The 23,653-nt window shown below is 43.1% G+C and overlaps 1 protein-coding gene across 1 annotated transcript in view; it reads right to left on the bottom strand.

Moving 5' to 3' along the window:
- LOC126214940 (probable cytochrome P450 304a1) overlaps positions 1-23,653 on the bottom strand; it is a 122,625-nt gene that overhangs the window by 88,500 nt on the left and 10,472 nt on the right. The window contains exon 2 of the mRNA XM_049941578.1: positions 10,214-10,462. Within this exon, the coding sequence (XP_049797535.1) occupies positions 10,214-10,462 (249 nt within the window). The remainder of the gene's footprint in view (positions 1-10,213; positions 10,463-23,653) is intronic.

A 23,653-nucleotide genomic window follows, 5' to 3' on the forward strand; every position in this document is an offset into this window, starting at 1 on the left:
ATTGCAGACTCGCATTCGGGAGGACGACGGATCAATCCCGCGTCCGGCCATCCCGATTTAGGTTTTCTGTGATTTTCCTAAATCAATTCAGGCAAATGCCGCGATGGTTCCTTTGAAAGGGCACGGCCGACTTCCTTCCCTAATCCGATGAGACCGATGACCTCGCAGTTTGGTCTCTTCCCCGAAATCAACCCAACCAATATTGGAGAACCATGACAATACTGATGAGAGTTTAGAAGAGGAATAGCAATGGGCTGAGGCGGGAGTTGGAATTTGTATCAGGTTGGGAGGATAAGGCAGTTCGTGCAGCGGTAGTAACCGCAGTGCCAGCGTGGCGTACTGGCTACTGCATCTGCCCAGTAAGCAAGCGACCTGGATTCGAATCCTGGCACTGGTACAAATTTTAATTCACTGCTTCTCCATGGATGATATCGTAGGTAAGGGTGACACTCGGTATGTTGCGGGAACATGACTAGTTGCCAACTGTGCTGGTGGAGTAATGGAATGCCCTTCCACCACAACTCGTTTCCAGCCTTGTGACTAGCATGGGAGCACGTTATGGAGCATGCACTGACATCCGTGGTAGCCACACACCCTATTAAGAACCATTTGTCGCATTTTCTAGTGTCCACAAGGGACAATCACGAATCGCAGCTGCTTTAGTGTGGTTATAGTCTTTGGATAAGAGGATCACTTCTGTTCGTTACACTGCGTATTTTTTTCAGTTACCTCCTGTAGTATACTGCAGCAATTGTTTCTACTTAGTTCTTCAAGTTTTCTCGAGCTATGTTACTCAGCGGTGACGCCATAATGCGAAAGCTACTTTCGTCCTTGAGTTTTGCAAATCAGTGTGTTTTGACACTAGTGGGAATTGCAACCAATCCCGACAGAGCCTTTTTTTATTTGACTTGAGAGCTGAGTATACAGAAGAAAGAGAGAGAGAGAGAGGAATCGCTGGTATAGGGAATAGTTGAAAATGAGAAAGAAATATGTCTGTACAAATACACTCCTGGAAATGGAAAAAAAGAACACATTGACACCGGTGTGTCAGACCCACCATACTTGCTCCGGACACTGCGAGAGGGCTGTACAAGCAATGATCACACGCACGGCACAGCGGACACACCAGGAACCGCCGTGTTGGCCGTCGAATGGCGCTAGCTGCGCAGCATTTGTGCACCGCCGCCGTCAGTGTCAGCCAGTTTGCCGTGGCATACGGAGCTCCATCGCAGTCTTTAACACTGGTAGCATGCCGCGACAGCGTGGACGTGAACCGTATGTGCAGTTGACGGACTTTGAGCGAGGGCGTATAGTGGGCATGAAGGAGGCCGGGTGGACGTACCGCCGAATTGCTCAACACGTGGGGCGTGAGGTCTCCACAGTACATCGATGTTGTCGCCAGTGGTCGGTGGAAGGTGCACGTGCCCGTCGACCTGGGACCGGACCGCAGCGACGCACGGATGCACGCCAAGACCGTAGGATCCTACGCAGTGCCGTAGGGGACCGCACCGCCACTTCCCAGCAAATTAGGGACACTGTTGCTCCTGGGGTATCGGCGAGAACCATTCGCAACCGTCTCCATGAAGCTGGGCTACGGTCCCGCACACCGTTAGGCCGTCTTCCGCTCACGCCCCAACATCGTGCAGCCCGCCTCCAGTGGTGTCGCGACAGGCGTGAATGGAGGGACGAATGGAGACGTGTCGTCTTCAGCGATGAGAGTCGCTTCTGCCTTGGTGCCAATGATGGTCGCATGCGTGTTTGGCGCCGTGCAGGTGAGCGCCACAATCAGGACTGCATACGACCGAGGCACACAGGGCCAACACCCGGCATCATGGTGTGGGGAGCGATCTCCTACACTGGCCGTACACCACTGGTGATCGTCGAGGGGACACTGAATAGTGCACGGTACATCCAAACCGTCATCGAACCCATCGTTCTACCATTCCTAGACCGGCAAGGGAACTTGCTGTTCCAACAGGACAATGCACGTCCGCATGTATCCCGTGCCACCCAACGTGCTCTAGAAGGTGTAAGTCAACTACCCTGGCCAGCAAGATCTCCGGATCTGTCCCCCATTGAGCATGTTTGGGACTGGATGAAGCGTCGTCTCACGCGGTCTGCACGTCCAGCACGATCGCTGGTCCAACTGAGGCGCCAGGTGGAAATGGCATGGCAAGCCGTTCCACAGGACTACATTCAGCATCTCTACGATCGTCTCCATGGGAGAATAGCAGCCTGCATTGCTGCGAAAGGTGGATATACACTGTACTAGTGCCGACATTGTGCATGCTCTGTTGCCTGTGTCTATGTGCCTGTGGTTCTGTCAGTGTGATCATGTGATGTATCTGACCCCAGGAATGTGTCAATAAAGTTTCCCCTTCCTGGGACAATGAATTCACGGTGTTCTTATTTCAATTTCCAGGAGTGTATAATGAAAGTTCAACAAAATACCACAACATGGAAACATGTACATCACCCACGGAAGAACCTAAGCACTTCGATTTTTTTCTATTTTATTGTGCTCCCGCTAGCATATTGTTTGTAGATTGCTGGTTTTTCTTCTTAACATCTCCCTGCGTAATATATGACTGGGAAAGACATAACGCCTGTACCATTTTGGTAACTGCTTGTGCCTTTTTGTTTTTTTCCACGTACTCTCTTTAGCGTAGTTCCCACAACTGTGGAAACTCACGACACTGGTTGAAAAACTCTTTCTCACGAAATAAGAACGGGGAAAAATGAACAAAAGCAACGTCCGACACCTTGTGATGCTGGCCACCAATGAGAATTTGTCTCAAACGCGTCAGACACTACCTATGTGTGCCAAACACGTCGAACAAAGTTGCACACAGACAAATAATTCGACAAACTGTTTCGTCGTTTACAGAAACCTTGGGTGTATTATGTGAGGGAAGCATACTGACAGACTTTGTAGAACCTTTAGAAAATTGTATCTATGGTGGTTTTAAAAGGATTTTACAACCTTGAAAATTCATTCAACCTCATTCAACCGACTTACAGAGTAAGTCTTGGCGCAGTTTTGTAGGGAAAAAGGTCAGCTTTTGAGTCATATAGTATGCTAGTAGGAATCACACCACCGCAAGCCCTAGCAGCTTTTCTGGCAACGATGGACTTGTTCAGTGGTCCCGTACGTGCTTGCTGAATGTTTTGGTTTCAACAATCAGTGTGCGACTACTCTGCAACGTGCGAGGGTACACGATAAAGAATTATCATATGTTTTTCACAACAGACCGTTACTCAGCATGATAATTTTGACGGTCCTTCTCAAAATGGTCTCCTTTGTACGTGATGCAGTTGTCCCAGCATTTCTGCGGTCCGCAACGACAAGCTGGAAACCACTTTGAAAGATCCTCAGAATAGCCTCCGCGGCGTTCGCTACTGCTTCTCATAATCGAAAATGTCTCTCACGATGCTGTTTTTTCTGGTTAGGGAATGAAAAGAAGCCACACGGGGCTAAATCCGGTCTTTAGGGAGGGCGATGGATGCACTTGACATTGATGTTCGCAAGATATTAACAACGTTTTCAGTATGTGGTCGTCCATTACAGTGATGCAACATCCAGCTTATTTCATGAATATGTGCTCTTTTGCCCCTGATATAGAGTTGCAAAGTTTTCAGGACGTGCATTTAGTATTGCCCAGTTATTGATATTTGCGCAGGTGCAACATGCTGATGAACCACACAATGCACGCTAAAAAAATGAGGTGACCAAATCTTTCTCAGCAGGAGCAACCATTTTACTTTCTGGGGGACTGATGATTAATGAGATTTCCCCACTGAGCTTTGCTGTTTTCTCTCAGGATCAAAATGATGTAGCCAATTTCATCAGCAGTGATTAGCTACGAAAGAATCTCCAGATTTTCTTCTAACATCAACTTCAACCGCATGCAGACGTGCGTGGGACTGTCGTTTTGTTCAGGAATCAATAGTGTCTGGACGCACCGCGCACAAACATCTCACAAGGTGTCAACTTCCTGTTATCAACTTGTGGGTGACACCCGACGAAATTTCGAATACTTCAGAAAGCGTTCGTAAAATTATTCGTCGATTCTCTCTCATAATGACAGTAGCGGTATTATTTTCTTCCGTACAAATAGTAACCAGAGCGCTGGGTCCACCTTCCTTTGAAATTAATCGTCTCCCTCTTAAAAGAAATGTAAACCAGTTTCTGTGCTCTGGGGAAGAACAGACTCTCCATAGGTCTATTGTAACACTGCTTACGCCTCAGCTGAAGATTTTTTTTAGACGAAAACAGAATTTCAAAGCCATCTATTGTTCATCGAGATTCACCTCCATTGTTGCGGTTGACGGCACTGAATTTATCTCAGCTTGCCCGCCTTTCACAGGTGGCGACGAGGTTACCAACAGTGAAACCAGTAGGTGTGTTTGTTACTCATTAAGCTAACAGAATATCTAGCGCGAGAAATCATGACCATAAAAATTAAGATAATTCGTTGTAGAATAGCCCTCGCAATTTTCGTTCATAGTACGGTAAAGATCTTATCAGCTTCTACATCTGCATCTACAGGGTGTTTCAAAAATGACCGGCATATTTGAAACGGCAATAAAAACTAAACGAGCAGCGATAGAAATACACCGTTTGTTGCAATATGCTTGGGACAACAGTACATTTTCAGGCAGACAAACTTTCGAAATTACAGTAGTTACAATTTTCATCAACAGATGGCGCTGCACGTGATGTGAAAGATATAGAAGACAACGCAGTCTGTGGGTGCGCCATTCTGTACGTCGTCTTTCTGCTGTAAGCGTGTGCTGTTCACAACGTGCAAGTGTACTGTAGACAACATGGTTTATTCCTTAGAACAGAGGATTTTTCTGGTGTTGGAATTCCACCGCCTAGAACACAGTGTTGTTTCAACAAGACGAAGTTTTCAACGGAGGTTTAATGTAACCAAAGGACCGAAAAGCGATACAATAAAGGATCTGTTTGAAAAATTTCAACGGACTGGGAACGTGACGGATGAACGTGCTGGAAAGGTAGGGCGACCGCGTACGGCAACCACAGAGGGCAACGCGCAGCTAGTGCAGCAGGTGATCCAACAGCGGCCTCAGGTTTCCGTTCGCCGTGTTGCAGCTGCGGTCCAAATGACGCCAACGTCCACGTATCGTCTCATGCGCCAGAGTTTACACCTCTACCCATACAAAATTCAAACGCGGCAACCCCTCAGCGCCGCTACCATTGCTGCACGAGAGACATTCGCTAACGATATAGTGCACAGGATTGATGACGGCGATATGCATGTGGGCAGCATTTGGTTTACTAATGAAGCTTATTTTTACCTGGACGGCTTCGTCAATAAACAGAACTGGCGCATATGGGGAACCGAAAAGCCCCATGTTGCAGTCCCATCGTCCCTGCATCCTCAAAAAGTACTGGTGTGGGCCGCCATTTCTTCCAAAGGAATCATTGGCCCATTTTTCAGATCCGAAACGATTACTGCATCACGCTATCTGGACATTCTTCGTGAATTTGTGGCGGTACAAACTGCCTTAGACGACACTGCGAACACCTCGTGGTTTATGCAAGATGGTGCCCGGCCACATCGCATGGCCGACGTCTTTAATTTCCTGAATGAATATTTCGATGATCGTGTGATTGCTTTGGGCTATCCGAAACATACAGGAGGCGGCGTGGATTGGCCTCCCTATTCGCCAGACATGAACCCCTGTGACTTCTTTCTGTGGGGACACTTGAAAGACCAGGTGTACCGCCAGAATCCAGAAACAATTGAACAGCTGAAGCAGTACATCTCATCTGCATGTGAAGCCATTCCGCCAGACACGTTGTCAAAGGTTTCGGGTAATTTCATTCAGAGACTACGCCATATTATTGCTACGCATGGTGGATATGTGGAAAATATCGTACTATAGAGTTTCCCAGACCGCAGCGCCATCCGTTGTTGAAAATTGTAACTACTGTAATTTCGAAAGTTTGTCTGCCTGAAAATGTACTGTTGTCCCAAGCATATTGCAACAAACGGTGTATTTCTATCGCTGCTCGTTTAGTTTTTATTGCCGTTTCAAATGTACCGGTCATTTTTGAAACACCCTGTACATCCATACTCTGCAAACCACTGCGAAGTGCATGCCAGAGGGTACCCCCATTGTACCATTTGTTAGGGTTTCTTCCAGTTCCAAACACGTATGGAACGCGGGAAGAATGTTTGAATGCGTCTGCACGTGCAGTAATTATTCTAACCTCATCCTCATGATCCCTGTGTCAGCGATACGTAGGGGGTTGCAGTATATTCCTAGAGTCATGATTTAAAGCCGGTTATTGGAACTTTATTAGTATACTTTCTCTTCAAGAGTCTCCACTTAAGTGTCTTCAGCGTCACTGTAACTCTCTCCCATGTGTCAAAACAGCCTGTAACCATTTGTTGTGCCCTTTTCCGCATACATTCAATACCCTCTCTGAGTCCTACTTGGTACGCGTGCCACATACTTGAGCAACATTCTCGAGTGGGTCACATGAACGGTTTGTAAGCAGTCTCCTTTGTTTACTGATTGCACTTGCCAGTATCCTGTCAATAAATCCAAGTCTACTACCTACTTTACCTACAGCTGAGCCTATGTGATCATTCCATTTCATATGCTGACAAAGTGCTACGCTCAGGTATTTATATGAGTGGATCGATGCCAACTGTGACTCATTGATGTTATAGTCATAGGGTACAACTTCTACTTTTTTTTGAAGTGCAGAATTTAACGTTTCTGAACATTTAAAGCAAGTTGCTACTCTCTGTACCACTGTGAAATCTTATCAAGATCTGACTGAATTTTTATGCAGTTTCTTTCAGACTGTACTTCATCATGGATAATGCATCATCTGCAAAAAGCCTAAGGTTGCTATTAATATTGTCCGAAACGTCATAAACATAAAATACGAGCAGCAAGGATCCCAACACACTTTTCTGGGGCACACCAGAAGTTACTTCTACATCTGACAATGACTCTCCATTCAAGAAAACATGCTGTGCCATCCACGCCAAAAAGTCCTCAATCCAGTGACAAATTTCGCTCGATACCCCATATGGCCATACTTTTCAGAATAAACATAGGTGTGGTACTGAGTCAAATACTTTTTGGAAATCAATAAATATTGCTACCTGCCTGGCTTGATTCAGTGTGTCATGTGAGAAAGTGTGTTGGGTTTCACATGATTAATGTTTTCGGAATCCTTGCTGATTGGCAAGAAGGTCATTCTGTTCAGGATACCTCATTAAGTCTGAGCTCAGAATACGTTTTAAGATTCTACAACAAATCCATGTCAAAGACATTGGACGATAGTTTTGGGGATCACTTCTACTACCATTCTTGCAAACAAGTGTGACCTGTGCATTCTGCCTACTACTGGGCACAGATTTTTGTCCAAGTGATCTGTAGTAGATGATAGAAGAGAGCAAACTCAGCCGCAAATTAAGTATACAATCTGATAAGGGTTAAATCGCGCCCTGGAGCTTTGTTCAGTTTTAACGATTTCGGCTGACACTGATACTGACTTCACTGACCTTTCCAGCGGTACGAGGATTAAATTGCAGCAGCACTCCTGGGAACATTTGATAACAGAGTTAAGCTTGTCAGCTTTTGCTTTGCTACCCTCAGTCTCATTCGCTCAATTTGGTACCAATAATATCCTTTACGTACGACCGGAATTTCTTAGGGTTTTGTGAAAAACCATTTGACAGTATTCTGCTACAGTAGTGTGACTGGCCAGCATTACTCCGATATGCTTCGCCAGCATGTCATACCCGCCCTACAAAAAAGAGGCGCTTTGAACTCAACTTTTCCATGCAAGATGGGGCCCCACCGAACATCGCTCATGAAGTTCACCTGCTTCTCGGAAACACATTTGAAAACAATCGAATTATCACCCGATCGTTTCAAAATGCTTAGCCTGCACGATCACCTGATCTCACTCCCTGTGATTTCTGGTTGTGGTCTACCTGAAGGACGGGGTTTACCAGGGGAACACTCACACATGTGCTGATCTGAAGCGCAGCATATCAAGAGGGGTAACCAGCACGCCTACGCACATGCTTCGTCCTGCTGTGCAGAATGAAATCGTGCACCCATGTTGTAGTAGTAATGGTAGTGGTATGATGTACCGTAGCAGCACATTAAAAGTGTGTCAACTGAATTGATTCTACATCACTTCTCTTCCCCATGTCCTTGACATTAGTGCTACCAAGTTTGCTACTCGTAGGGTAACTACACTACTGGCCATTAAAATTGCTACACCAAGAAAAAATGGAGATGATAAACGGGTATTCATTGGACAAATATACTAGAAATGACATGTGATTACATTTTCACGCAATTTGGGTGCATAGATCCTGAGAAATAAGTACCCAGAACAACCACCTCTGGCCGTAATAACGGCCTTGATACGCCTGGGCATTGAGTCAAACAGAGCTTGGACGGCGTGTACAGGTACAGCTGCCCATGCAGCTTCAACACGATACCAAGTTCATCAAGAGTACTAACTTTCGTATTGTGACGAGCCAGTTGCTCGGCCACCATTGATCAGAAGTTTTCAATTGGTGAGAGATCTGGAGAATGTGCTGGCCAGGGCAGCAGTCGAGCATATTCCGTATCCAGAAAGGCCCGTACAGGACCTGCAACATACGGTCGTGCATTATCCTGCTGAAATGTAGGGTTTCGCAGGGATAGAATGAAGGGTAGCGCCACAGGTCGTAACACATCTGAAATGTAACGTCCACTGTTCAAAGTGCCGTCAGTGCGAACAAGAGGTGACCGAGAAGTGTAACCAATGGCACCCAATACCATGACGCCGGGTGATACGCCAGTATGGCGATGACGAATACACGCTTCCATTGTGCGTTCACTGCGATGTCGCCAAACATGGATGCGACCATCATGATGCTGTAAACAGAACCTGGATTCATCCGAAAAAATGACGTTTGCACCCAGGTTCGTCGTTGAGTACACCATCGCAGGCGCTCCTGTCTGTGATGCAGCGTCAAGGGTAACCGCAGCCACGGTCTCCGAGATCATAGTCCGTGCTGCTGCAAACGTCATCGAACTGTTCGAGCAAATGGTTGTTGTATTGCGAACGTCCCCATCTGTTGACTCAGGGATCGAGACGTGGCTGCACGATCTGTTACAGCCATGCGGATAAGATGCCTGTCATCTCGACTGCTAGTAATACGAGGCCGTCGGGATCCATCACGGCGTTGCGTATTACCCTCCTGAACCCACCGATTCCATATTCTGCTAATAGTCATTGGATCTCGACCAACGCGAGCATCAATTTCGCGATACGATAAACCGCAATCGCGATAGGCTACAATCCGACCTTTATCAAAGTCGGAAACGTGATTGTACGCATTTCTCCTCCTTACACGAGGCATCACAACAACGTTTCATCAGGCAACACCGGTCAACTGCTGATTGTGTGTGAGAAATCGGTTGGAAAATTTCCTCATGTCAGCACGTTGTAGGTGTCGCCACCGGCGCTAACGTTGTGTGAATGCTCTGAAAAGCTAATCATTTGAATATCACAGCATCTTCGCGTCTGTAGCACGTCATCTTCGTGGTGCAGCAATTTTAATGGTCAGTAGTGTAGTGTCCGTGTTATGTGTTAAATAGCACTCCGTCTTCAGGCCACGTGGCCTGTCGGGACCATCCGACCGCCGTGTCATCCTCAGATCAGGATGCAGATAGGAGAGGCGTGTGGTCAGCACACTGCTCTCCCGGTCGTTATGATGGTTTTCTGTGACCGGAGCCGCTACTATTCGGTCGAGTAGCTCCTCAATTGGCATCACGAGGCTGAGTGCACCCCGAAAAATGGCAACAGCGCATGGCGGCTGGATGGTGACCCATCCAAGTGCCGGCCACGCCCGACAGCGCTTCGGCGATCTGACGGGAACCAGTGTATCCACTGCGGTAAGGCCGCTGCACAGCTTATGTGTTAAATAGGGAAAGTTTAATTATAACCACCCCGTAGACAGTCGGTTTTGCCTCTTTTTCCGAGTCGAACACGAAAGGATAGTAGCGGTACAGGGTACAATGCGCCTCGCACCGTACGGTGGGTTACCGAGTATGCATGTAGAGGCAGACATGTCGAATGTCGACTGAAGGAGAGGCTGAAGGAATCGGTGCTCTCCAGCCGTGTAAACATGTGTGGCATGTAATGAGCGGTGCTGACCGAGGTTCCTGCTGAAGGTGCGCGTCTCGGAGAGTACGGTGGTCTGGCGGCCCTGGAACTCAGGCCTGGAGAGCAGCTGCCGAATGGAGGCCTCGTCTGTGACGCAGACGGCCGGGAGCGGCCCCAGGAAGAGGCCCAGCGTGGAGGTGCGGTAGTCGGCGCTCAGCCGGCGCAGCGCCTGGGGGATGCGGCGGCGGTCCCTCTGCACCAGCCACCAGTAGCTGCCCCACACCGGCAGCCGGCAAGGCCCTGGGGACAGGGCAGGCGGGCGCCGTCACAGCTTTACCTCGAGGCCCCAGAAGCGAGGAAAGCGCTACGTAAAATACAGGCAGTGGGTAAGACATGTTAACACGCCTAATACGTGTAGGAAACCCTCTGGCATTCAAAACAACTTCCAGTCCTCTCGGAATGGATATGCAGGCTGGTCCATTGATAGTGACCGGGCCAAATATCTCACGAAATAAGAGTCAAACGAAAAGACTACAAAGAATGAAACTCGTCTAGCTTGAAGGGGAAATTAATGTAGGTTAATTCTTACAAAGAAGAAAACAGCAACTAGCCACTATTAACACTGCTATTTATTTAGGTAAATAGCGCCGTTACCGGTTTCGGACTGGCAAGTTCATCATCAGACGGCTGTTCGCATTATTTTCAAAATACACTTTACATTATTGTCCGTTTCCGATTTTTGTTATTCCACTGTGGCGAAGTACTTTTGGTGTGTTGTTGCCGTCGAAAATGCCGCGCGATTTTGTTGCGAAGTTGCAGGATTGTTGTTGTTGTTGTTGTGGTCTTCAGTCCTGAGACTGGTTTGATGCAGCTCTCCATGCTACTCTATCCTGTGCAAGCTTCTTCATCTCCCAGTACCTACTGCAACCTACATCCTTCTGAATCTGCTTAGTGTATTGATCTCTTGGTCTACCTCTACGATTTTTACCTTCCACGCTGCCCTCCAATGCTAAATTTGTGATCCCTTGATGCCTCAAAACATGTCCTACCAACCGATTCCTTCTTCTAGTCAAGTTGTGCCACAAACTTCTCTTGTCCCCAGTCCTATTCAATACCTCCTCATTAGTTATGTGATCTACCCACCTTATCTTCAGCATTCTTCTGTAGCACCACATTTCGAAAGCTTCTATTCTCTTCTTGTCCAAACTGGTTATCGTCCATGTTTCACTTCCATACATGGCTACACTCCATACAAATACTTTCAGAAACGAATTCCTGACACTTAAATCTAAACTCGATGTTAACAAATTTCTCTTCTTCAGAAACGATTTCCTTGCCATTGCCATTCTACATTTTATATCCTCTCTACTTCGACCATCATCAGTTATTTTGCTCCCCAAATAGCAAAACTCCTTTACTACTTTAAGTGTCTCATTTCGTAATCTAATTCCCTCAGCATCACCCGATTTAATTTGACTACATTCCATTATCCTCGTTTTGCTTTTGTTGATGTTCATCTTATATCCTCCTTTCAAGACACTGTCCATTCCGTTCAACTGCTCTTCCAAGTCCTTTGCTGTCTCTGACAGAATTACAATGTCATCGGCGAACCTCAAAGTTTTTACTTCTTCTCCATGAATTTTAATACCTACTCCGAACTTTTCTTTTGTTTCCTTTACTGCTTGCTCAATATACAGATTGAATAACATCGGGGAGAGGCTACAACCCTGTCTCACTCCTTTCCCAACCACTGCTTCCCTTTCATGCCCCTCGACTCTTATAACTGCCATCTGGCTTCTGTACAAATTGTAAATAGCCTTTCGCTCCCTGTATTTTACCCCTGCCACCTTCAGAATTTGAAAGAGGGTCTTCCAGTTAACGTTGTCAAAAGCTTTCTCTAAGTCTACAAATGCTAGAAACGTAGGTTTGCCTTTTCTTAATCTTTCTTCTAAGATAAGTCGTAAGGTTAGTATTGCCTCACGTGTTTCAACATTTCTGCGGAATCCAAACTGATCTTCCCCGAGGTCCGCTTCTAACAGTTTTTCCATTCGTCTGTAAAGAATTCGCGTTAGTATTTTGCAGCTGTGACTTATTAAACTGATAGTTCGGTAATTTTCACATCTGTCAACACCTGCTTTCTTTGGTATTGGAATTATTATATTCTTCTTGAAGTCTGTGGGTATTTCGCCTGTCTCATACATCTTGCTCACCAGATGGTAGAGTTTTGTCATGACTGGCTCTCCCAAGGCCATCAGTAGTTCTAATGGAATGCCGTCTACTCCCGGGGCCTTGTTTCGACTCAGGTCTTTCTGTGCTCTGTCAAACTCTTCACGCAGTATCTTATCTCCCATTTCATCTTCATCTACATCCTCTTGCATTTCCATAATATTGTCCTCAAGTACATCGCCCTTGTATAAACCCTCTATATACTCCTTCCACCTTTCCGCCTTCCCTTCTTTGCTTAGAACTGGGTTGCCATCTGAGCTCTTGATATTCATACAATTGGTTCTCTTCTCTCCAAAGGTCTCTTTAATTTTCCTGTAGGCAGTATCTATCTTACCCCTAGTGAGACAAGCCTCTACATCCTTACATTTGTCCTCTAGCCATCCCTGCTTAGCCATTTTGCACTTCCTGTCAATCTCATTTTTGAGACGTTTGTATTCCCTTTTGCCTGCTTCATTTACTGCATTTTTATATTTTCTCCTTTCATCAATTAAATTCAATATTTCTTCTGTTACCCAAGGATTTCTATTAGCCCTCGTCTTTTTACCTACTTGATCCTCTGCTGCCTTCACTACTTCATCCCTCAGAGCTACCCATTCTTCTTCTACTGTATTTTTTCCCCCATTCCTGTCAATTGTTCCCTTATGCTCTCCCTGAAACTCTGTACAACCTCTGATTTAGTCAGTTTGTCCAGGTCCCATCCCCTTAAATTCCCACCTTTTTGCAGTTTCTTCAGTTTCAATCTGCAGTTCATAACCAATAGATTGTGGTCAGAATCCACATCTGCCCCTGGAAATGTCTTACAATTTAAAACCTGGTTCCTAAATCTCTGTCTTACCATTATATAATCTATCTGATACCTATTAGTATATCCAGGATTCTTCCAGGTATACAACCTTCTTTTATGATTCTTGAACCAAGTGTTAGCTATGATTAAATTATGCTCTGTGCAAAATTCTACAAGGTGGCTTCCTCTTTCATTTCTTCCCCCCAATCCATATTCACCTACTATGTTTCCTTCTCTCCCTTTTCCTACTGACGAATTCCAGTCACCCATGACTATTAAATTTTCGTCTCCCTTTACTATCTGAATAATTTCTTTTATCTCGTCATACATTTCATCAATTTCTTCATCATCTGCAGAGCTAGTTGGCATATAAACTTGTACTACTGTAGTAGGCATGGGCTTTGTGTCTATCTTGGCCACAATAATGCGTTCACTATGCTGTTTGTAGTAGCTAACCCGCACTCCTATTTTTTATTCATTATTAAACCTACTCCTGCATTACCCCTATTTGATTTTGTATTTATAACCCTGTAATCACCTGATCATAAGTCTTGTTCCTCCTGCCACCGAACTTCACTAATTCCCACTATATCTAACTTTAACCTATCCATTTCCCTTTTTAAATTTTCTAACCTACCTGCCCGATTAAGGGATCTGACATTCCACGCTCCGATCCGTAGAATGCCAGTTTTCTTTCTCCTGATAACGACGTCCTCTTGAGTAGTCCCCGCCCGGAGATCCGAATGGGGGACTATTTTACCTCCGGAATATTTTACCCAAGAGGACGCCATCATCATTTAATCATACAGTAAAGCTGCATGTCCTCGGGAAAAATTATGGCTGTAGTTTCCCCTTGCTTTCAGCCGTTCGCAGTACCAGCACAGCAAGGCCGTTTTGGTTAATGTTACAAGGCCAGATCAGTCAATCATCCAGACTGTTGCCCCTGCAACTACTGAAAAGGCTGCTGCCCCTCTTCAGGAACCACATGTTTGTCTGGCCTCTCAACAGATACCCCTCCGTTGTGGTTGCACCTACGGTACAGCCATCTGTATTGCTGAGGCACGCAAGCCTCCCCACCAACGGCAAGGTCCATGGTTCATGGGGGAAGTGCAGGATTGTATTTCTCGCATATTCCTAAATATATCCAACACTTACGTAACTTGAATATCACCATATTCTGCAAAGCACCACACACACACACACATACACACCAAAAAGAATTTGCCACATGTGAAGTTATGACAGATTGCAGATTTACAAAATATGGGAAAAATACAATCCTGCAACTTCCCAACAAAATCGCGCGGAATTTTCGACGGCAACAACACACCAAAAATACTTCGCTACAGTGGAATAATAAAAATTTGAAATCGGACGATAATCTAATGTGTATTTTGAAAATAATGCGAACAGCCGTCTGATGATGAACTTGCCAGTCCGAAACCGGTAACGGCGCTATTTACCTAAATAAATAGCATTATTAATAGTGGCTGGTTGCTGTTTTCTTCTTTGTAAGAATTAACCTACATTAACTGCACACAGCCACGATCTCACCATGTCAGTTTTAGACAAAATAGCATTGAAGAGGGAAACCAGATGGCGCTATGGTCGGCCCGCTAGATGGCGCTGCCATAGGTCAAACGGATATCAACTGCGTTTTTCAAATAGGAATCCCCATTTTTATTACATATTCGTGTAGTACGAAAATAAACATGAATGTTTGAGTTGGACCACTTTTTTCGCTATGTGATAGATGGCGCTGTAATAGTCACAAACGTATAAGTACGTGGTATCACGTAACATTCCGCCAGTGCGGACGGTATTTGCTTCGTGATACATTACCCGTGTTAAAATGGACCGTTTACCAACTGCAGAAAAGGTCGATATCGTGTTGATGTATGGCTATTGTGATCAAAATGCCCAACGGGCGAGTGCTATGTATGTTGCTCGGTATCCTGGACGACATTGTCCAAGTGCCGGACCGTTCGCCGGGTAGTTAGGTTATTTAACGAAACAGGAAGTGTTCAGCCACATGTGAAACGTCAACCGCGACCTGCAACAAATGCTGATGCCCAGGTAGGTGTTTTCGCCTCTGTGGCGACTAATCCGCACATCAGTAGCAGACAAATTGCGCGAGAATCGGGAATCTCAAACGTCGGTGTTGAGAATGTGCTGCATCAACATCGATTGCACCCGTACCATATTTCTATGCACCAGGAATTGCATGGCGACGACATTGAACGTCGTGTACAATTCTGCCTCTGGGCACGAGAGAAATTACGGGATGATGACAGATTTTTTGCACGCGTTCTATTTAGCGACGAATCGTCATTCACCAACAGCGGTAACGTAAACCGTCTTAATATGCACTATTGGGCAACGGAAAATCCACGATCGCTGCGACAAGTGGAACATCAGCGACCTTGGTGGGTTAATGTATGGTGCGGCATTATGGGAGGAAGGATAATTGGCCCCCATTTTATCGATGGCAATCTAAATGGTGCAACGTATGCTGATTTCCTACGTAATGTTTGTAAGTAGGCTGTTTACGTTTTCTTATTGGCAACGTTACGTAGCGCTCTGTATGAAAATCACTGGCTGTGCTGTGTGCAGTCTGTCGCTAGTTTGCATTGTTGTCTGCCATTGTAGTGTTGGGCAGCTGGATGTGAACAGCGCGTAGCGTTGCGCAGTTGGAGGTGAGCCGCCAGCAGTGGTGGATTTGGGGAGAGAGATGGCGGAGTTTTGAAATTTGTAAGACTGGATGTCATGAACTGCTATATATATTATGACTATTAAGGTAAATACATTGTTTGTTCTCTATTAAAATCTTTCATTTGCTAACTATGCCTATCAGTAGTTAGTGCCTTCCGTAGTTCGAATATTTTATTTAGCTGGCAGTAGTGGCGCTCGCTGTATTGCAGTTGTTCGAGTAACAAAGATTTTTGTGAGGTAAGTGATTTGTGAAAAGTATAGGTTAATGTTAGTCAGGACCATTCTTTTGTAGGAATTATTGAAAGTCAGATTGTGTTGCGCTAAAAATTATTGTGTGTCAGTTTAAGCACAGTCTTGTATAATATTTCTAAGGGGCCATTTCATATGGCGACCCTGCCAGGACACCTCACTGGAATCTTCTGATTTTTTTCTTGTAGTTTGTGTAATTAGTGTAGCTATTGTTTATTGCTAGTGCGTAATTGTAGAGAGAATCTCCTTTGTAGTTGCAGTCTTTCATTGTTGTACAGTAAAACAGTTGTGGCATGCATGTAGATTTTCACCAAGTATTTTGCAGCTGCGCTTGCAAATAACTACATATTATTTTCAGTGCTATGTTAATGTGTTCTCTTATTTTTGCTCTTCAAATTGTGCTTTTCTGTGTTATCGTGTGAAATATTGTGACAATAATGGCGTGTGAAAAACGTAACACTAGGCTCCAAAGTAAACTGAGAAATGACAGTGACGACGAGCGTAGCTCATCAGCACCACTGTGTAATGAATTAACAGACATTCGAAGTAGTAATTTGGTAATTGTGCATAGGGAAATGGAGCGGGCGGCAAATAATGGTGTAGACAGTGAAAGAGGTAGTGAACAGGGAAGCATTATCGATCGATCGGTCAGCAACAGCTCGCCTGAGGAATCCGAAATGACAGGACACAATTTCGCAAATACTGTAGATTCAGGTTTTGGGTCCTCACCGTTTTCTCAAATAAGTCAAGACACATTTTCTGCTTGTCAAAATGTGAATGTTGCCGGTGCAAATTCACTGCCGAAAAGCACTGAGGAACATGTTTCAGACACCAGTGCACTGTTGTTACAGTTAATGCAACAAATGGGACAAAGGCTTCAAAAGTTAGACACAATGGAACAACACCAGAAACAAACACAGCAACAGTTAGACACAATGGAACAAAATCTTCAAAAGTTAGACACAATGGAACAAAATCTTCAAAAGTTAGACACCACGCTTGAACAAACACGTGAAGATTTAACTACTGAGTTACATAACATCGAATCGAAATGTCAAAAAGTCTGTAATGACTTAAAAACACAAATTTGTGAGCATTTCCAACCTATTTTTTCGCGTCATGAAAATGCATTACAGAATCACGAAGCAGCCATAAAAGAACTGCAAACTATTGTTCATGAAAATCACGACATCTTGCAAGCTAAAATTGACTCAGTTGCATCTACCAATTCGGTTACGCAACTTGCAAGAACTCAAGAAAACTTAAAGGACACAGTAGATACGATTTCAACACAAATGGACACTCTGAAACTTGGTTCAGAAAAACACACTGAGGAAATAAGTACACTATCGGAGAAAGTAGCCGAACTTTCGGATCAGTTATCTGCAAAGGTAGATGATGATCTGAATGACACAAGACCTGTAGCCATCACTGACACAGAAGAGTATGAACAAATTAAGAAATTCAAAGAAAATCAGAATCAAATTAATACGCAATACAAAAGAGAAATCCGGGAAGTACAAGATCAGTTGGCACAAGTAATACAAAAATTACATATTTCAGAGGACACTCGCGCTCCAACACGGGAAGAGGAACTCAGAAATACGGAAAAGGCACAAAATAATAACACAGGGCATTTCTGAAATTATGAAAGAAATTGGCAAGGTGCACCGAATTTTGAGATGGAACCGCCGATACGACGTAACAATGACCGATATGCTACTCGCCGACACGATGATTTTGACTATAAGCTGTTCATTACTACACGTAAATTCAAAACGTTTAAGAATTCTGCCAACGACATTCATCCACAAGCGTGGCTCCATCAATTCTCTCATTGTTTCCCTCCCAACTGGTCATTGGAGCACAGGTTAGAATTTATGTGTGGCTACTTAGAGAATGAACCAGCTGTAAGAATGTGATCGGTCATTCACGATTGTCACAGTGAAGGAGATGTTTATCATGGCTTCCTCTCAGCGTATTGGTCTCAAGCTACACAAGACCAAGTAAAACACAGCACCAGAATGATGAAACATTTCGAACAATCTGAATTTTCCAGTCTTGTGAAATATTTTGAAGACATGTTGCACAAGAATCAGTACCTGTCAAACCCATACAGCCCCTCAGAACTCATCCGCATTTGCTTAATCAAATCACCTGAACATTTACGACATATTATTTTGGCAGGACGTTGCAAAGACGACATTGAAGCTTTTCAGGGACTCTTACAAGAATTAGAAATTGACACAGACAGTCGCGGGATGCGAAAACGGGAAAACAATCACTACAGGTCACATCCGTCACAATTCCGTGACGACAGAAACAACAACTGGCCACAACAAGTCTATTCTTACAACGCAAATCGTGACCAAAACAGACACCACCCATATGACAACCACTGGCAGAGTAATAATAGCTACAGAGAAAGATTGCTTTTCCGTAGTAATGAATGTTACAGAGACAACCATAGAAACAGACAATATGGGAACAAAAACAATTATTATCAAGGGAGACAGAATAATTTAAGACGCAACGGTCCACCACGCAGCTACGATTCCGGGAGAAATTCTCCACCACATGACTGACAAACAAGAAACTATGTAAACTACCGACAAAACGACAGACCTGAATTCCATCAGAACTGGCGAGCTTCAAACAGGGCAGGGCCTTCTCGTCAAGGTGAATTTGTAGAAGTTAGATCTCCTAATCCCAATAACGACGCGCGCCAACAAAGGAACAGACAATGACTCGCTCCGCAGGCAGCCGCGTGCGCCGGCTGGCTCAGAGAAAAATAACATTGACGCTAACTTTGAGAAAAATTTTAGCATTCTTCACCAACGTATACCGCATGATAATTCCATTCAAGTTGAAACTCTGTGTACTAGGAAGAGTAAAGGTTTACACCACATTTCACATGTAAAACCGTTTATTGAAAGATAATCTGCTTTTAACTTTGTCTTGGCCATAAAACCTTTCGCTTCACATTTCTAGTATGCTTTGTCAGACTTAAGAAACTGTTAACATGCAACAATGTTTGAAGTTAACTATCCAGCCTAGAACCTAGGGAACATTTTTAAACAGAAGTGTTATAGTGAACAGACGACACAATGTTGTTATTTGTACATTCTTGCTTGTTAGTTGCACGATTACGTAACGACTATAAGGCTCGCATACTTAGAACATTTACCAGTACTGCTAATGAGATTTTAATGCAACATTTTGGTTTATTTGAAAATACATGAAAATACATTCTGGATTTAAAGTACTTTCAGTGAGATACCAGATGACACAGTGGTTAGTTTATGTGACAGCTACACGATTTTATCTCGACGCTACTAATGAGTGACAATTTACAATGTTGCTTTTGCGGTGTATCTGTTTTATATCTGCACAGTTTTTCTGAATTCTTCTGTAAAGTAAAACATGTTTTATTAGTAACTTTTGTGCTATAGCTACAAGGAGACAGCCTTTTCCGTAGGACAACAATATGTTACAGCACAGTACTTTCCTCATCACGGCAATAAGCGTAATAACTACGATATCTATACGCAAAGCATTTCACTTTTGTGTATCATGAGGTAAGTACATTGACTTCTGCAAAACTTAGCTTTCAGAGGACGATACCTACGACACTTCCACAGAGATTATCTTACAACAAGACGCACAGTATTTGAGTGATTAATTTTGTACTTAAAACATTTATTTTTAAAGATATTTGAAGTACAAGATACAAAGGTTTTCCATGATACATTTCATTCCATTGCTGTAATCTGTAACACCTGAGGGTATAATTACATTAATCCTCAGGGGGTACACGCCTACTTTGTGTACCATGTGTTTGGCAAGCACAAGGAGCCCTAGCTAATATGGTATTTGCTTATACAACTTTACACATCGGTACCATATTTCTCTAACACATAAATTACACAGCTATCGGATTATTTAACAGAGAAACAAACATTTTTTTTACTACATCAGTGACACATGTTTACGCAATTACACAGATGGATAACTTCACACTTATGAAACTGTATTTTGTCTGTACTTTGTGAAATGTTCATTTTTTTCTTCGGAACCATTGTGATATTATGTGAGCTTTGAATGATGTATTTGGTATGGGATCATGATTTTTAAAGTACGTTTGAGGTAGATGACACTTTTGAAATAAGCAGAGAATTTTTTTTTTAGGTTTTGAAATTATTGCCGAAAGCTACGAAGTTTTTGAGATTTGATTGAGGTGCTATGATGTTATTATTACGATGACTATGTGTATTATGCTGTTGAGGTATGTTTATGAACAATAAGCTGATGCTATATGAGAAATTTGATTATGCTACATATTTATTATGATGAAATATTGAAGAAGTATCGACGAATATGTATATGTGTAATAAGGTAAGGAATAATGAGTAGTGGTTAGGGACTCTGACTTGTGAAGAAGGATGTTGGAAACCAAGAATCGTACTTTAAGAGTTATGAAATGTGTGTAAATGCGTGAATGTATGACAATGCTGGCGACAATTTTTTTGACACTGTTATATTTATAGGATTTTGTTTCTACAGATTTGGAACGCAAATATTTCGACCTGTGATATCTTATTTCTATCAAACTGTCACTGTAGCGGAAACTGATGTCGTAAATATTTCGGTAAGGAAGGTAGGTCACTGTAAGCACCCAGCCGCGCGACAGTTGCCTGGAAAAAAGCCATTAGCGTGTGCCTTTCAGAGGCACAGGCGGAGAAAAAAGGAGGCCATTAACCTCGCTATTGACATTCCTTTGTAGAAATCACCGCTAATACGACACGCTCATAACTTGGAAACATTCTTACATCTGCACACCTGAGTAGGACAAGTGTCTATCTACGAGAATTGAGAGAATTTCTACTAACTTATGAAATGCCTCATGACTACTGAATGATTATTTTATGCTTTACTTTGTACATAGTTGCTTATTTCATTTGATATCTGGTTTCCAGCTGTCTTGCAGCATTGGTTTCATAAAATAAAATAAAATGCATTTGCTAATGTGAACACTTTCTGTCAACAGATCTATTAAATAATTATTTTATGATCCACATTCTTCGAAAAAGGAGCTCTTGGAATGGAAAGAACAATAAGAAGGGACTAATAACAGTAACTGCATATATAATTTTCTTTTCAAGTACTTGGTAATTTCTTTTGTAGAATAAATTGTGATGCATCACTCTAGTATTAAGATGTGACATAGGTATTAAACATGGCCGTTTGTACTGTAATATTCTTTCTGCTTGAGCTTTGTCATGTTTAGATATAAGTTATTGCATTTGCTGCTGCTGTTTGCCAGGCATAGTGCTACAGAATTTTAATTTGTGTTACTCTTCTAAGCCAGTTTACTACTGATTTATTTTTCTTGTTTGCTGCACATTGCCTTATATTAGTTGTAATATTGCAATTGCTTTGCTAATTTCTATAATGCTGCTTGCTTCGCAAATCTGCATTTTTTTATTGCTGTTTGCGTTAATTGTTTTGTGCTGCTGCATTGCCTCGTCCCTTAGTTTAGCATCGGAGCTCAGTAGCTTTAAGTTAGCTTAAGAGGGGTAGACTATATAAGAGAATGAGTTGCGATGAATTGGAAGAAATGCATTGAGAAGTTATACGAAAAGAGTGCAGAGAGCAGGTATAGATAGGTCATTTTGGAAATAATGAAGAATGAAGGGAGATCTCCGAGAAGTAAAGAAAGTTTTGTTCGCAAAATACTGCAGTAAAACAAACCCTGTCCTTTCCTTGTGTTATCCCACTATGTGTGTACGCTTGGGTATTTGAGTTCTTCTTGTCTTTATGTGGTTATCTGATGAGAGTTACATTGTAGAGTTTTTCTGATAATATGTTATTTTCTTTGTAAAGATGTTTAGACATTATTTATTCTGTTCTGTTTTAACGCTCATGTGTGAAGTTGATGTTTAAAAAGTTATTCTGATCTTTATCTATGTATTTATGTCATAATTTTTGTAACAGTGACGTATATGTTTATTTCTATTCTTTTGTAACGCCTGTGTTACTACAAATATTATCTGTACTGTTATGTTCTTTAATGATGTGTTTTGTACCTTTGTAATTGTATTCTTATGTTATAACATTGTAATTGACACCAGCTCATCATATTATTAACTTGTAAGTTCCATTTCATTGCACACGTTTCTGTTGGTCATAGTATGTGGACAATATGTGAGAAGTAGGGACTGTTAGTGTTTTCACGTGTGTTGATAATTCAGCAAGGGACTGGATAACAGCATTGCTGGTTCTAAGGACATTCCAAAAAGTTTTGTGAGTACACAAGTGGTGGTTTATGAACTTGCTATATTGTCCGCAAGACTCTTCGATGGTGACTGTGCACTTGCACAGTCGCAACAGATGGTTGCTGGCCGTCTCTACAAGGACTACAGTGGGTCTGCATCTTTGATGGCCCACCAATACCATTATTTCTACAAGGACCGCAGTGGGTCTGCACCTCTGGTGGCCCACCAATACCGTAGTCTCTACCAGGACTACAGTGGGTCTGCTCTGTGATGACCTACCTACCAATATTCTTCAAAACTTCGACTGACTCTGCTGTGGGTTTGCTCTGTTGTGGCCCATTACCTGTCTGCGTGTCAAAAGTCAGCACTGTCTTTCCGTTAGAAGGACAACACTACTTCTTCGAGACTGCATGGAAATCCACTACTTCCGTGTGCATTTTACTGCTCAGACTTTGAGAACAACAGTGCAATTTTACTGTGATGAACGATCAGGACTGTCTTTATGGGTGTGTGAGAAAATTTTAGCTTTTGACCAACGTTGTATCAATAAGGGTGTGCATTTGAATTCTTTGTTATTGTAATTATGAAAAATTTTATCAAATCATTATTGGCCACTGCCCAAAACAATTTGTAAAATTTTTTGTGGGGACCATGGGGGCTATGTAAGTAGGCTGTTTATGTTTTCTTATTGGCAACGTTACGTAGTGCTCTGTATGAAAATCACTGGCTGTGCTGTGTGCAGTCTGTGGCTAGTTTGCATTGTTGTCTGCCATTGTAGTGTTGGACAGCTAGATGTGAACAGCGCGTGGCGTTGCGCAGTTGGAGGTGAGCCGCCAGCAGTGGTGGATGTGGGGAGAGAGATGGCGGAGTTTTGAAATTTGTAAGACTGGATGTCATGAACTGCTATATATATTATGATTTTTGATGACTATTAAGGTAAATACATTGTTTGTTCTCTATTAAAATCTTTCATTTGCTAACTATGCCTATCAGTAGTTAGTGCCTTCCGTAGTTCGAATCTTTTATTTAGCTGTCAGTAGTGGCGCTCGCTGTATTGCAGCAGTTCGAGTAACGAAGATTTTTGTGAGGTAAGTGATTTGTGAAAGGTATAGGTTAATGTTAGTCAGGACCATTCTTTTGTAGGAATTATTGAAAGTCAGATTGCGTTGCGCTAAAAATTATTGTGTGTCAGTTTAAGCACAGTCTTGTATAATATTTCTAAGGGGACGTTTCATGTTCTACCGA

Source organism: Schistocerca nitens, chromosome 12 (assembly GCF_023898315.1).
Source record: "Schistocerca nitens isolate TAMUIC-IGC-003100 chromosome 12, iqSchNite1.1, whole genome shotgun sequence".
In the NCBI taxonomy this organism is placed as follows: domain Eukaryota; kingdom Metazoa; phylum Arthropoda; class Insecta; order Orthoptera; family Acrididae; genus Schistocerca; species Schistocerca nitens.